This window comes from Emydura macquarii, unplaced genomic scaffold (assembly GCF_026122565.2).
Source record: "Emydura macquarii macquarii isolate MOO-44397 ecotype Brisbane River unplaced genomic scaffold, CSIRO-AGI_Emac_v2 contig_3295, whole genome shotgun sequence".
NCBI classification, from domain to species: Eukaryota; Metazoa; Chordata; order Testudines; family Chelidae; genus Emydura; species Emydura macquarii.
Window position 1 is genome coordinate 6374127 of NW_027133432.1, and position 15533 is coordinate 6389659.

At 41.5% G+C, this 15533-nt stretch overlaps 1 protein-coding gene across 1 annotated transcript; it reads left to right on the forward strand.

Moving 5' to 3' along the window:
* The first annotated feature begins 1791 nt into the window (after nucleotides 1-1791).
* On the forward strand, nucleotides 1792-8487 carry LOC137143077 (nuclear receptor subfamily 0 group B member 2-like). The gene is made up of 2 exons (XM_067532668.1): nucleotides 1792-2365; nucleotides 8234-8487. Exons 1-2 carry the CDS (start codon nucleotides 1792-1794, stop codon nucleotides 8485-8487), a joined length of 828 nt encoding a protein of 275 aa, XP_067388769.1.
* Nucleotides 8488-15533: the final 7046 nt, after the last annotated feature.

Below are 15533 nucleotides of genomic sequence, written 5' to 3' on the forward strand. Positions count from 1 at the left end.
CAAGCTGTTACATGGGCAATATGCCAATTGGCTGCACATCTTACAAGGAGACAACGTGAATGAATTGAGCTGTGCAGCAGAGTACTAGAAGACATTTATCTAAAATCACAGTATTTTTTAGTTCCCTCTGCTTTTATTTTTTTATATATATTCTCTATATAAGCTAATGGGATGAGTCCCTGTGTGCCAGGTTGGATATGGCCAGATGTGAAATGTAGGTGGAAGTATTCCCATGAAAAACAATATCCAATGTTTTTGTTTTTCAAATTTTCCCATTTTCTAAACACACTGGACATTTTCATACAGCGCTAACTTCAAACCACTGGAAACTGAGTTTGTATTGCAAAAGTCTAAATGAAGGCCGCCTTAATCGGAAAAATTTATCTGCAAAAGCGGAATCTGGTCCTGGTTTTGAAAGCACAAGATTCCATTTTCAATTGAACCTGGACCAAATGATGGCGTTGCACTAAAATCATGTAGCATGGTAGTTACATGTGGTTTTGAGGTGAAATCTGGCAGCTTTGACTGGATGTCACTTCAGGATTTGGGGTTTATTGGAACCTGAGACTCAAAATGAAAACTGAAGAAGGGGTTTGTGAACCCAGAGAGATCAAAGCAGAAGGAAATATTCACACTACCTCCTTCAATATGCAACAACAGCAATTCATAAAGCCCTAATAATAATTATTGTAGTTTGGGTTTCTTTGGTGCTTTTTTAATCCAAACACATTCCCAAAGTGAGTTTGTTTCCAGTCAGGGAAAATGAGGTACAGAGCAGTTCAGTGAGTCATTCCGATGGATAGACGTCTATGTATTTAATTTTTAAAAATTCTTTACTCCATCCTGCTTTGCTATAGCCCTTGTTGAGTAACCATGTTACCTATTGACATTATCCCTGTTTTTTTCCTCTAACCTTTTTTGCTCACTTTGTTGCATCATGCATAAAATCAGGCCCCAGAGCTGCAAACACTTAGCACATGCTTAACTTCAAACAAATGAATAGTCCTTTTTAGCCAAGTGCAGGATCATGGCCTTAGTTTGACATGTCCTGGCGAAAGGACCTTGACCTTTTAGCCTAGCACACTCTGGTGCTCTGTAAGAAATAATCCTCACTAATTATCAATGACCATACTGCCTGCACATGTGTCCCTCTTATGTCTCAAATTTACAGAAATAAATGTTTAGACTCATTGATAAGATACAACATCAATAACATTAATATGTAGAAATACACTTCTGCACCTTGTTTTGCCATGGACACATCAGCTAATGAACAAGCAGTGTATCTATAAAAATACAAGTAGCTTGTTTCTGCAGTTAGCATATTTTTCTGTTGATCTCAAAGGCAAGCTATATATGATACATATACATAGCCTGCAATTGTAAAAATATCACTATGATTGGCAGTATTAGAGTCCTTGGAGTCACAGCATGGAGACAGTCACTACAAAACTGCAATGATGCCTGACAACAAAGAATACCTCTTCTATTGTGTCCCTCAATCAACTAGCCCTAGCTCCTAGCTCTCTCATTCAGACAATTTCAGTCATGCAAAATGCTGGGATTGGTTAAGCCACGCCTTTTTGGCTGTGAATAAAATACTCTGCAGCAAATAAAGTTCAAGGTAGCTTTACAGCTCAGGGTCACATTACAGTTCAGCTTAGTGTATAAAAAGCACACTGTGCCTAGCTGTTTGGCAGAAAGACTCTTTTGCACTATAAAAGCATAGTTCTGCATATGGTATCCTGACGCAGTAAGGGCACTGTTCAGGAAACTCTCGAGGAAGTGGATATGGCTAGTCAGGCCTCACCTGAGAAATCTGGAAAATGCCAGTGTGAGACAAGTCATCCTCAGAGCATCCTTTACCAGATCCTTAATAAAGAAGATCAGGATGAGACCAAATGGCATCACCAGTATTACCATTCTTGCTGCTCACTATCAAGTGCTGGCTGTCCCTGCGAGGGCAACAGGAAAGTTGTTCTCAGAACTCCGGAAGTCACCTGCATGAGAGCTTCTGAAGTGCTCGTAAAGACTGTAACTTTTATAAGAAACTTGCCTTCTTTTTATCATTTGCCCCAGGAAGATCAGGTGCTCCTAGTACAACAGTGCTGGACTCCTCTCTTTGTCTTGGGCCTGGCACAAGAGTGGGTGAATTTTGAACTGAAAGAGATTTCAGTCCCTAGTTTGTTGAAAAAAATCCTTCTCAATCAGACTTTGACAGATAGTGACAAAGTGGAGAACTCCTCCTTTGGAGCATCATTAGCAGAAGTTCAGAAGATGAAGAATTTCCTGGAGAAGTTCTGGAATTTGGACATATGTGCAAAAGAATATGCCTATCTTAAAGGAATTATTCTCTTTAACCCTGGTAAGTTCCACTGCAATATTTGTATGCATAAAGTGCACAGCTCAGTCTGTGTCTAAAAATACTTTTAAGACTATCTGCAAACAGATGTTTAAACAGATTTAAACAGTTTTAACAGTTAAACAGATTTTTAAACGAATTTCTGTCAACCTAGCTTAACACTTTCAAAATCAGTATTCAACAATGTAATGACTTTTATTTTGAATTTAATTCTGGTGGTATCTAGATTATTCATATATGCTCACTCTGTTATGCTTTGTAAAAACAAACCACTTAAAAAAAGCCTTTTATTAAGAAATTATTAGGTCATATAAACTTACCGTGTCACTTAAAACTTTGATTTCGAGACCTATGACAAAGATAACATGGCAATATTAAGTAAATTAAATATGTGGGAGGGATTTATCTATACAATATGGATATTAGACATATTGTAACAGGACTTCCTAAATACCTAAAATGTTTATTAGAGAGACAACACGCATGAGGTAATTTTTTTTTTGTTTTGGACCAACTTCAGTTAGTAAAAGAGACAAGATTTTGAGCTTCACAGAGCTCTTCTTTAGGCCTGAAAAAAAGGCTGTGTCTCTCACCAACAGAAATTGGTCCAATAAAAGATATTACCTCACCTATCTTGCCTCTCTCATATCTTGGGACCAACACGGTTACGACACTGCAAACAAGGTAAAATATTTATTGTTGAGAGCAGATTAACAAGTCAGACATCGAACAGAAGCTGCAGGATCTGAGTATTGAGAGTAAGGCCCCTGTGGGATTGTATTGTGTTGTAAATTGCATAGCATTTCTTTTAATATGTTGCAGTTTGAATTTAGCATTTTCTATGTCACTGTTTTCAAAATTGGGCCCGTGGATCTCTAAGAAAACTCAGAAAAGTTAGGCTCCTCATGCCTCGTGAGAGAGACAAGTAAAGTTTACCTTCTGCAGAGGAGGTTGGCTACCTCAGCACCACATAATGAATGAGGCAGTAAGGGCCTGAGCCCCACTAAAGTAAATGGAATGACTCTGGTTAACTGCATGGGCTACGGATCAGGGCCTTGACTCCATCAACAATCACCGTTCACGACAACCCTCAACATGAACACTTGAACATGTCTGCTACAGCAAAATATGTCTGTCCATTTAGAGAGATTTCTTGCAAGGAGCATATTATAACTGTGTTTTAGAAGCAGCACTAGCTTCAAATGTATTTTTCAAGTGTAATTCAAGGTGCGGGTTTTCATTTTGAATGCCCTTTAGGGAATCTTGTATTGCCTTGTGTATCTTGGGATGCACCTACATGAGAAAATTTGAACCAGTGGAATTTTTGCTTGCTTCACTGTGAATAATTTTCAGTTACTGAACTTCTAAAAATAAATCCACATTATGGGAGTGCAAAATCACGCTGTGAGTTAAAAACTTGAACTAAATAACACACTTCGCCACTCTGAAGAAAATATTCTTAGGGGAAAACTGATGCAGAGCCATTAAGCAACTTACTCAAGGCTAACGGTTCAGAGCCAAAATTAGAATTTAGGAGACCATGGTTCATATTCCTGTGCTCAGCCTACTGGCCCATCCTCCCTTTCCATACTTATTTCAGTGCAGATTCATTTGTGCAGCTTTAACTTTTGGATTATTCTATCAGCAGTTCTCAAGAAATTTCCACTTGCCAAAAGGTCATACAAAAGTTCAGCCACCTTTTGCAGCGCTGTCTCTGCGTCAGTGCTTGATCCAAATGTAATGCTTTGCAGGTCTGAGCTCTAAGTGAGTTTCGAACAATTGCTACTGGTCATAGTGCTTACCATCATGAGGCTTTTTTCTGGAGCTGGATGACGTGCAGGCAGAAGCAGAGTTATCCGGTTTTGAAGTTAATCCCATCCTACCTTCCGTGTCTGGAAGGATGATGGCTGTGATGCAGAGCCTTAAGAGTATGCAGGAGAGTTTAAACCTGGAAAGGCTAGGCTGAGTGACTTGGTAGCAATGTTCTGCATTGACATACAGAATACGCAGATTTGCTGCTTATTTGTCACTCTTGGGGCCAGTCGCAGTCTGTGGATTGGGCTGAGAGAGCATGTGCAGCTCCTTGTGGAAAGGAAAAAGCTTCGTATCACTCAATAACGACCCCTCCAATAAACGGCAGGGCTGTGTTGACTCCAAAGGGAACACCAGTTATTTAAGATCTCCCTAGGTGGGAGGTTAATGTCTTTGATAAACAGCTTTTGCAAGGAGAAAATGTTGGGGGAAAAGAGGGTTGAGAAAATCCTGAAGTTTTCCTCTGGGATGTGAAAGGAGGGTACCATTGGAATTGTAGCCCCAAAACAAAGGAAAATGCCGCACTTATACGTGAACAGTGAAGCTAAATTGCTCTCATTTACTTCTGACAGTTCGTGGAGAAACAAATTACACACCGATGAGACTGAAATAGTGAAAATAGCATTGTTATTACATCAATGCTATCTGCAACGGTAATGTTAGGATCAAGTCAGGGTTTCTGGTATAAATGCCATTTTTCAGAGGTTTATATCTTAGCTGAAGACACTTATACATCTTATTGCACAAGATCTCATCCCAAGTGATTTCTTTGTATTAATATTTATAACTTGAAAACATTTTAAATATTTATATAAAGAGGAAACAAATGAGAAAATTAATAAATTGCAGGGGAAGAATTCATTCTGAGTAAATAAAGCTTTTGATATGCTTCCCACTATAAAAGTTATGGTTTTGACCTCTGCTGAGATTGGAACTCTAGTTACACAGAACTCTAGGATAGGTGTAAAAGGTAGAGAAAGAGACAAAAATGACTATTTTAAACCCTTTGTTTCCAGCTAGTCTAATTGCAGCAGGGCTTCTCCTCCTCCAACTCCAATGGCTGGAGAAAAGAAAGCTTCTAAAATCTCTGTTTAAAAAAAAAATCCACAAAGTTCCAGGTTACTAGGCAAGATGGTGGAATCTCCAGCACTTGAAATTCTTAGCTGTACCTCCTTCAGACCCACGTATACAGGGTAGACATCACACATTGATCTCCCATCCCATGGGGAGGTGGGATCCACTCTTTTTGTGGTACTGTTCCTCTTCTGGACCCTGCAGAAGGCATTGCTCTATGGGCCTGCGGTCTGTGCTGGGAAAAGGAGTGGGGATGGGCTTGAGAAGGCCAGTGGCAGGAATGCTAGGCCATGGGCTGGGGGCAGGGTCAAGGGTATATACATCATTCCTGGTCCAGAGTGTGGGGAGTCCTTGGTGAAAAAAACAGTCTGGAATTGCACCATTTTGATTATGGTGCACCCCCTTTTCCTGTGGTCCGGGGCAGGCGCGGTCAGGAGGATTCTACTGAAGCTGCCCTGCCAAGGACATTACCAAAGGTCAAAGACAGTGCATGAGGTTTTCCCATGGATTGCACTGGGATCGACACAGATCCTTGGGCACCTTCAAGTCTGGGGTCACACTGCATGAACGTTTTTTGAGGAATGGTGAACCCTGCCCCACTGACAGAATAATCTAGAAAGAACTGGATTCTTTGGGGAGATTGTCTCTTGAACAACCCCATCCCTTGGGATTACGATGGACTCTTCAGATATGAGAATGGACCATATGGAATCAGGCAAAGAGAAAATGGCAGCCATGATGTCAGAAGTTAAAGAATCTACGTGAAAGCAAGCTGAGGGCCTTTGCCTTGTCCCTTTTCAGTTCACCAGAGCACAAGTTTCTTGGGCTTCAAGGGCCCAACCTCTGATTCCAGTAAGACTTGTTCCATGTTTTAACTTTAAACTTTTACTTAAGTGTGATGCTGGATTACCAGAGTGCTCAGTGTTCTGAAGGATGAAGCCCCATTGCTTTAAACAAGATGTATTTATTTAACTTAGCTTTTGTTTAACAATTTCCCTTTTTTTTACCATAGCTTCATGTAATAAACGTACTTTAACTATGTGGGGAAGTGCCCAGATGCTGTGGATGACAGGTGTTCTACAATGCATTAATATAAATAAATACATTTACGCCAACTGCAAAGAAGTATGTTGTACTTTCACTATACAATTTGCAGCACTTTATTTAGAAGGCTATAGGAAGGACTCCAATTATTTCTATATACAGATGTTCTGCTGTAATTGTCAGACCTTTTGTCTGCCACTGGATTAGTTAAATATAGAAGGTATGAGAGCCTGAGGTCTTGTTTTTTAAGTTAAATTAGGAGACCTTCATGATGAATTATATTATACAGGTCAGTGGAATTATCTGTAATGGAATATTAGATTTATACTGTCGATCAGCTTTCCCAACTACTGTTTCATTTCATTCAGTAATTTCACTGAAATTTCCATATGGTGACAAGCTAAGAAGTCTTTTTGTATTACTATTTTTGCTAACTTCTTTCCTTTATATATGGATTATTTCAAACTTCACACCGTGCATAGTTTTACTTGTGGCCACATTAACCTTTTTGTGGTATTACTAGTACTAAATTTGATAGCATTTGAAGGCCAAGGAATTCCCCTTGCACTTACTGCAGTTTTTGCACTGATGTAATAGCATTGACTTCACTGGGTTTAGCATGATCCTGCAAAACAATTAGGTATGACTGAAGTCAGTGGAACCACACCTATGCTTAAAATAAACCATGTGCCCAAGTGTTTTGCTGGATCAGGGTCTTATACTGGAATAGTTAAGAGGAAGATCAGGATCAAAATGAATATATTATAGTAGCATGGATGAGATCCTCACCCACTCCCGGCTTTGGCCCCCTTACAGCAGTAACAGGCATAAAAGCCCCTTATCTGACTGTGGGAGAATAGCCCAGTGCAGGCACTGCTGTTAGACAGCTATAAACCTGCCTGTTGAGAACCGCCTTGCAAGTTCTGGCACAGGGAGTGAGCTGGGGTGGGGCTGGGAACAGGAGAGGTGTGTTGAGTGTGGGTAATAACAGGCAGAGCTGCTGTGATACTGGGCAGCACTGTGGCCCACGGGGCAACCCAGGAAGGCTGCTCTAACTTAGGGTTTGTCTACACAGTGGGGTAATGCATGCTCTGGCAGTGTAACTTCTAAAGCACAGGGTCTACAACAAGGGTTCTCAAACTGGGGATCGGGAACTCCTCAAGAGGTTGCGAGGTTATTATGGGGAGGGTCGTGAGCTGTCAGCCCCCGCACATGCTATGGCTGCGGCTGTCAGCTTCATGCATGGTTGACAGCCAGAGCCCTTCAGAGCTGAGTGGCCGGAGAGCAGCAGTTGCTGGCTGGATGCTGTGAAGGCAGCACCGCCCGCAGCATCAGCAGAGGAGTAAGGGTGGAATGGCATGGGGGGGAGGGGTCGTCACTTTTTTGGGAGGGTCATCACAGCCTGAAATATTTTAAGAGGAGATCCCAGAAAAAAAAAGTTTGAGAACCCCTAGTCTACAAGGACCAATGAATGTGTAACACGTTAGTGGCTTTAGAAACCACATCCCTGTGGTGCATATTACCTCACTGTAGACAAGCCCTTAGACCCCCGCGCAGGGCTATCTAAGCTATGTTGGGCTCCTCTAGCCTCAGAAGCAGCTAAGGACTGGGAAGATGCAAAGATGATATAAACCCACCTTAGCTGCACCGAGGTACAGCACAGAATCTTCCCCTGTCTGTTTATTCTAAGTCACTTCCCTAATATTGTCTTTGTTTCTAAAACTGCACCTTTAATGTAATAGTCTGGTAGCATTAAAACCCATTATAATGCAACATGATGTTTACTAAAGCTATCTGTTTTCCCATCTTTATAAAATGAGATTTTTTTTTAAAAAGAAAATAAATACGCTTAGCTGGAGGGATGGATGCTAATCATTACAGAGGTCACATCATAAACTTGTTTTACTCAAATGTTTTCTGTTTTTTATTCCTGTTTTATAGAACTGCCTGGCCTAAGATTTCGTGACTATGTGCAAATCCTGCAGCAGGAAGCCCAGCGTACTCTGATGGAATTTATCTCAATGATGTACAACAGAAACCTAGGCAGATTTGCCTGGATTCTTGGGCTGCTTGCCAGCCTGAAAGCTGTTAATGCAGAGACAATTGCAGAACTCTTCTTCCAACCTATTTTAGGAGAGGTCAACCTTAATGAATTACTTCTAGAAACCCTATATTTAAAGCAGGGCCTACTTTAAAAACAAAACACCTTTTTGTGTTCCTAACTAACAACAACAGCAACAATTTTTGAAGGAGGGGGAGAGTTTTATGGTCAATATATTAAAGATAAACATAATTTAAAAATGGACTGTATGTACGTGAATGTTACTATTTATTTTTTTGTAAAACAATGCATAATCATGTAACCTTCAGAATAAAAAAATAATAAATACCAGTCCTAGATCTGGAGACTAGTTCATAAATCTGTGTTCCATATTTGGAAAAGCTTTGTTCTAACATGCCACGAGGAAGTTTGAAAGGTCATCATCTCCAATTGCTTTAGTTCTAACTGTATTATTTCCAACTTGCATTTTCACAACCTCTTTAAAAAAATGTTTCCTACAAGCTGATTTGGCAGAAAAAAATTTTCAGAAAAAATTGCTGAGTTTGATCTTACCATAGCCAGATCCATCTGTTATGTACTCATCCATCTTGATCAGTGATAAAATAAGGCTATGACCTGTCCCTTCATTTGATGTAATTCCCTAATCCCTGCACTTTCCCACTTAAACTAGTACTCCCTTTCTTGCCTTTGGTTGCTCCCCTGACTCTCCCCTTTCTGACCCTTGACCTCATCTCTGGCCCTTCTCCCATCTCGTCTCTCTCTGAGCCTGCCCTCCACTTCTTCTGGCATCTATACCTAACTCCATGACCCAAGCCACCTGGCCTAAGCTCTTAGCCAGTATGAATTAAATCCTTGTATGGCCAACAATCTTTGCTGATAATTAGTGCCACCCTAGAAACAATAAAGAACAAAATCTAAAAATCCTTAAAAAAGATCAAATATAAATATAAAGAGATAGGTGTACTAAAACATTTGCAAGAGGGCCAGCTGTGAAAACTGGACGTTATTAAAAAAAATAAAATAAAAATACCTAAAATACATACTTTAACTAAAGCCTCACACAGTGTTTTCCCACATGGATAATTGAAGAAGAAATTGTATCAATCAACCAACCATAAAACCCTAGTTATTATAATGTTGATCAATATGTTCCATTATAAGGGCCTGTTTTAGTTGTTTGTAACTTTGCCAAACTTAAATTGTTTTGGCTGAAATTTTCCATGCCAAGTGTCTGTCTTAGGCTGATGTTTCTTGATAATTTTTGCTAAAATGGTTCAGCCATTTCTGAGACTGAATTTAGGAAAAGGTACATCGTTTTGCCCATGTTAAAAAAAACAAAAAAACCTTAAGGTTTATGGAGAGGCTTTAGTGCTTCCCTGCTTTAGCGCAGGGACTTGAAATTTGGTAGAACTGGTGCCATGGATGTGTCTCTTGCTATCCTTGTGAAAATTCACCCAAATGAAATTTGGCCCAATTATAAGCCCCTGAAAAAAATCTCAATTTGCACATGCTCAGTAGAGCTTTGCTAGAATTTGGCAGCTAAATTCTCCAAAGATTCCATCTGCACTGAGCATGCTCAATCTCCTCGCAGCTCTTACCTGGTGACTGGACTCAAATGAGCCATCCCAGCCCAGGGCTACAGGGGCTGAGTAGGGCTTTCTTTGCTGGGGCTGCTGTAACACCAGATACAGGAATGGAGAGCAGGGAGATAGTCTCTACTGTGGTTTCAATTCTCCCACTGCTAGTGCCCGGGTAGCATGGGTGAGTTGGAGGAACAGCTCTGTTTGAAGGCAGAGGGGTGGGGAAGAGAAAGAGTACTGGGTGGGAAGATAAGAGGCTGGGTGGTTAGGTGCAGAAGCTGGGAGAGGAGTATAGAGGTAGAAGATAGTGGAGGAGAAGGATAGAAATAAGGGGAAAGAAACCCACCCTGGATACATTGGTTCTAGTCAATTATCCAGTGTTCCTAAGCAAACTTAGAGAAGATAGCCATAGGCCAACTATAAGCTCATCTAAATTGAAGATATTATCCTACATTTGGCACAGCCTGGATTCAGACCAGGATGATCTGTCGATGGTTAGAGAACAGACATACACTCCCCTCTTCCCACACCTTTCTGCAGCATTTGGCACCATTGACCAGACCGTATTGTCCCAGCTGAGAGAAGTGGCAGAGGTCCAGATAAATGAACTAAAATTGATCTTGGGTAGTATTTGGGGAGGGGACAGGAGCCAGGGAGGGGTTTGACAGGGAATGGTGTGAGGGTGGGAGGAATGGCAGAAACATATGAGTTGAGAGGGATTGTGGCAGGAGCTAGGTAGAGAGGGAAATGAGCAGAAGGGGAGGGGAGAGGTTAAAGTGGACAGAAGGGTCTGAAACCACTAGGGAACACTCCCCTACAGAACTGACTTGAAAGTAGATGTACTGAGTCGCACATTCTTGAGCTAGCTTTTGTATGTTATTTCCTCTGAAATACATCGAAAAAGTGTGTGTCTCCAGCCCCCTCTAGTGGCTAATGCACACAGAAGCTAATACTACTGCCACTGGTTATTCTGTTAGCTCTGCTGGCAGAGGATGTGGAGCTAAAGTTCTCAGCCCTGCTGATGACGGCTCTTAGGGGTCATTATGATTCCACATGATGACACTTTGGTTTTTTTCAATTTTTAAGTTTTTCCAAAATATTTAGGAAATCACAAATTTTTAAAAAGAATTTAAGGTTATAAAGTTAGGGAAATTGGGGAATCCCCAGAATTAAGGTTGCCTGTTCAACATTAATTTGACCTCCTTGTGTGTATGCATTGTGATACAGTCTTTAATCACATGATGACATACTATTTTTTTTCCCCACAGGACCTTTGCCTTATTCGGTGAACAGAAAGAACTGTGCTGTGCCAATTAATCAGGACTGTATATTGAATGAGGTTGATGTCTCTGGGATTTCTGGCTTACTTGTTGCAGAAGTTGGAAAGTGTGTAGTGAAGTGGCCAGTTCCTCATTTTCTTAGTATCCAACTTGAGACCCTGCAGAAGTGTTGAGCACTCACAGCTGCAACTGAGGGCAATGGCAGGTACTGAGCTTTGAACATATAAAATGCTATATAAGAACATAAGAATGACCATACTAGGTCAAACCAATAGTCCAGCTAGCCCAATATCCTGCCTCTGACAGTGTCCAGTGCCAGATGCTTCAGAGGGAATGAACAGAACAGGGAAATTACTGAGTGATCCATGCCCTGTCATCCAGTCCCAGCTTCTGGCAGTCAGAGGTTTAGGAACACCCAGAGCATGGGGTTGCAACCCTGAACATCTTAGCTAGCCATTGATGCTATCCTATCCTAGCTAGCTATCCTCGGTGAACTTCTTTAGTTCTTTTTTATACTTACTCATTTACTTACTTATACTTTCACAATATCCCCTGGCAATGAGTTCCACAGGTTGACAGTATGTTGTATGAAGAAGTACTTCTTGGTTTGTTTTAAACCTGCTGCCTATTAATTTAATTGGGTGACCCCTCGTTCTTGCATTATATGAAGGGGTTAATAACATTCACTTTCTTCATACCATGCATGATTTTATAGATCTCTATCATATCCCTCCTTAGTCATATCTTTTCTAAAATAAACAGTCCCAGTCTTTTTATTCTTTCCTCATATGGAAGTGGTTCCACACCCCTAATCATTTTCGTTGCCCGTCTCTGTACCTTTTCCATTTCTAATAAATCTCTTTTGACATGGGGTGAACTGCATGTAGTATTCAAGGTGTAGGTATACCATGGATTTATATAGTGGCATTGTTATTTTCTATCTTATCTACCCATTTCCTAATGGTTCCTAATATTTTGATAGCTTGTTGTTGTGACCCTGCATATTGAGCAGATGTTTTCAGAAAACTAGCCAGGATGATGCCAAGATCTCTCTTTTTGAGTGGTAACAGCCAATTTAGACCCCATAATTTTGTATGCATAATTGGGATTTTTTTCCCCACTGTGCATTATGTTGTACTGAATTTCTTCTGTCACCTTCACCCAGTTTTGTGAGATCCCTTTGTAACTCTTCGCAGCCAACTCTGTATTTAATGATCTTGAGCAATTTTGTAACATCTGCAAACATTGCCACTCATTGTTTACTCCCTTTTCCAGATAATTTGTGATATGTTGAGCAGCATTGGTCTCAGTATAGATTCTTGGAGGACCCAGCTATTTACCTCTCCCCATAGTGAAAACTGTTGATTTATTCCTATCTTTCAACCAGTTACTGATCCATGAGGCCTAAGACTAAACAGTGAGCCGCTGCTACATCCAGTTCAAATCCTGGGCCCTATCCACTGAAACATGCTGCTTCGACTGTATGACCATGAACTTGCATAGTTCATGATAATACTTATGTTAACCAGAATGTCTGAAGAACCCAGCTAACATTTCATTATTGGGCTCATTTTCCTTGTATGTCCTTCAGAATGTTGGCCTTCCTTCTTTATCAATGAAATGACAATTTTCTATAGCTAGTGAGTCACTGATCATTAATATCGACTTTAAGACCTGAAGGGAATCAATATGATCATCCACTCTGACTTCCTGCATAACATAGCCCATAAAACCTCACTCAGTGATAGACTATGGAAAGGAACCTTGAAGTCATCAACTCCAGCCCTCTGTGCTGAGACAGGATTGGTAAATCTAGACCATCCCTGACAGGTGTTTGTCCAATGTGTTCTTAAAAAGCTCCAATGATGGGAGTTCCACAACCTCCCTCAATAGACTGTTCCACAGCTTACCTACCCATATAGATGTGCCGACTATCTAACCTAAATGTCCATTGCTGCAGATTAAGCCTATTACTACTTGTCCTACCTTCAGTGAACAAGGAGAATAATTGATCTCCATCCTTTTTGTAACAGCCTTTAACATATTTGAAGACTGTTATCAGTCTTTTTTTCAGCTTTCATATTTTTTTTCTGCTAAAGAGCTGTCTACTGTCAGAAATCTGACAGTATTTGTAGATATTAATAGACTGTGATCCAGTCACCTCTGCATGTGTATACGTGCTACATATGATTCTGAAACAATCAAAACTGATCAAATTAAACCAAAGGAGAACCAGATTAGTTTTCTGTAACTGTAAAACGAGTTTGGTTTATCCTGGTGTGACGGATGTTGCAACCACATACAATATCTTTGAGGACCATATTGTATTAAGTTTATGAATGGTTTATGTATCACTATGGGCCAAGGATTGTATGCAATCTGGGTGAGGGCAGGGGTTTCCACAGCTTCTACAGGAACTAAAAACAATGGGGAGGATTACTGCAAATCACTCAAGCTGTAAATATCTCCAGTAAGGAACCATCCTCTGGAAAGGCTTGCATTTATTGGTTTAAACCGGGTTTGCAGAGACAAAGAAAGGGCTTTTGATTTAGAAAGCTGAGTTTAAACTGACACATAGGGCCTTCTTTCTGATCTAGCAAATAGACAGGACCTTCTGTCCCTAGATTTCCTAACCCTTGCAGAAGGCTTGGTAAGATTTTGGTTTACCAGTGCCCCATTAGACTGATGGGTGACCTCTGGTAAACTTTTAACACGAGTATAAGAATGTTTGTTTTCTGTTTGTAATGCTCTTACCCTAAGGATAAATGTATTTTGCCCTGTGAAGGCTGTGTGGTGACTAGTATATACTATTATAGCCCCTGGAGAAAGGTTAACCACAAGTACTGGACCCTGGTCAGACCTGCTGGAGAAATCACAGAGGTGCTGTAACCCTAAACCCCTAGTCTGGAGGAAGAGAGAGGTGGGTCTCCGCCCAAGTGAGGTGATGGCTAGAAGGCATAAAACCTTACCTGGGTGCCCTCAAGAAAGGGACAACAGAGGGGGAATACACCAGAAACTGTGACACCCAGCGCCGAGAGTTATTGTATCAAAAGCTGAATAATTGTCTCTCTAGGCAGTTCCTTTCATTTCTATCATTGCTCCACATTTATAGGGAATGTTAGGGATAACTCGTTATTTCAAAACTGGATTCATGTTTGCTGGGGTGTGTCCATCCTGAGACAGTGTTTCAAAAGTTAAGAACCAAGGGGGAAAAGAGTCATAGCCATTTATGCTAATCCAAGTGGGCATGCCTTCCTGGGGGGAGACAGGTTATCCTTAGGGCCCTGCCAATTTCACAGCCATGAAAAAAGCATCAGGGACAGTGAAATTGGCCCTTCCCTGTGAAATCTGATCTCCCTCCTGCTGCTAGGAGTGCCCCAGCTGGGGCACCTAGCTTCTAAACTCGGCTGGGCTGTGACGCTCCCAGCAGCATGGGGGAGATCAGGCCCACCTCCGCTGCTGCAGGAAGCTCTAGGGCTGGGCAGCAGACCTGGAGATTCCTGCAGCCGGAGGAGGCTTCAGGTCTTCATGCTGCTGGGAACACCCCAGCTGGGGACCCCACCTGCTAGTCCTAGCCGGGCTGGGGTGCTCCCAGCAGCACTGGGAAGATCCGAAGCTGTCTCTGGCTGCAGGAACCTTAAGGGCTGCTGCCCAGCCTCAGAGCTTCCTGCAGCAAAGGTGGGTCCAATGTATCCCATGCTACTGTGAGTGCCCCTAACTGCTAGTCCCAGCAGGGCACAGGGAAGATCAGACCCAGCTCTGAAGGCAGTACAGAAGTGAGGGTGGCAATCCTGCTACCCCCCCCACAACAGGTTTGCAACCCCCACCTCCACCCCATTTTGGGTCAGAACCCCCACCGAGAAATTTCAGATGAAAACATCTGAAATTGTGAAACTGACCGATTTTCAAATCCTATAGCTGTGAAATTGACTAGAATGGGCCCTGAATTTGGTAGGGTCCTACTTATCCCTAGGGCAGTGTTTCTCAATTAAATTTGACCACGGAACTCTTTTGAACTCAATAAATAATTGCGGAACCCCCCAAATTCTTAACAGTATTTTTACATATGGGGCCAAAAAAAATGTCGAAATAAGCAAATTATACACAAACAACTAGGTCAGTGTTTCTCAATTAAATTACACTTAAATTACACTTACACTCAATACCTTCCGCCGAAAAATCCGGGACATCTTCCCTTTTTCGGTGGCACGGAGAACAGCTGCTTGCGGAACCCTAACAGTGTTCCTGCGGAACACCAATTGAGAAACACTGCCCTAGGGCGATGCAGCAGGAAAAACTGCATGACCCTGGTTCTACCC

Bases quoted from the DNA above. Each gene is read 5' to 3' on its own strand.
- LOC137143077 (XM_067532668.1), top strand. From the start codon at position 1,792: ATGGCTAGTCAGGCCTCACCTGAGAAATCTGGAAAATGCCAGTGTGAG. The intron at 2,366-8,233 runs GTAAGTTCCACT...CCTGTTTTATAG, and splicing joins AATTATTCTCTTTAACCCTG to AACTGCCTGGCCTAAGATTT.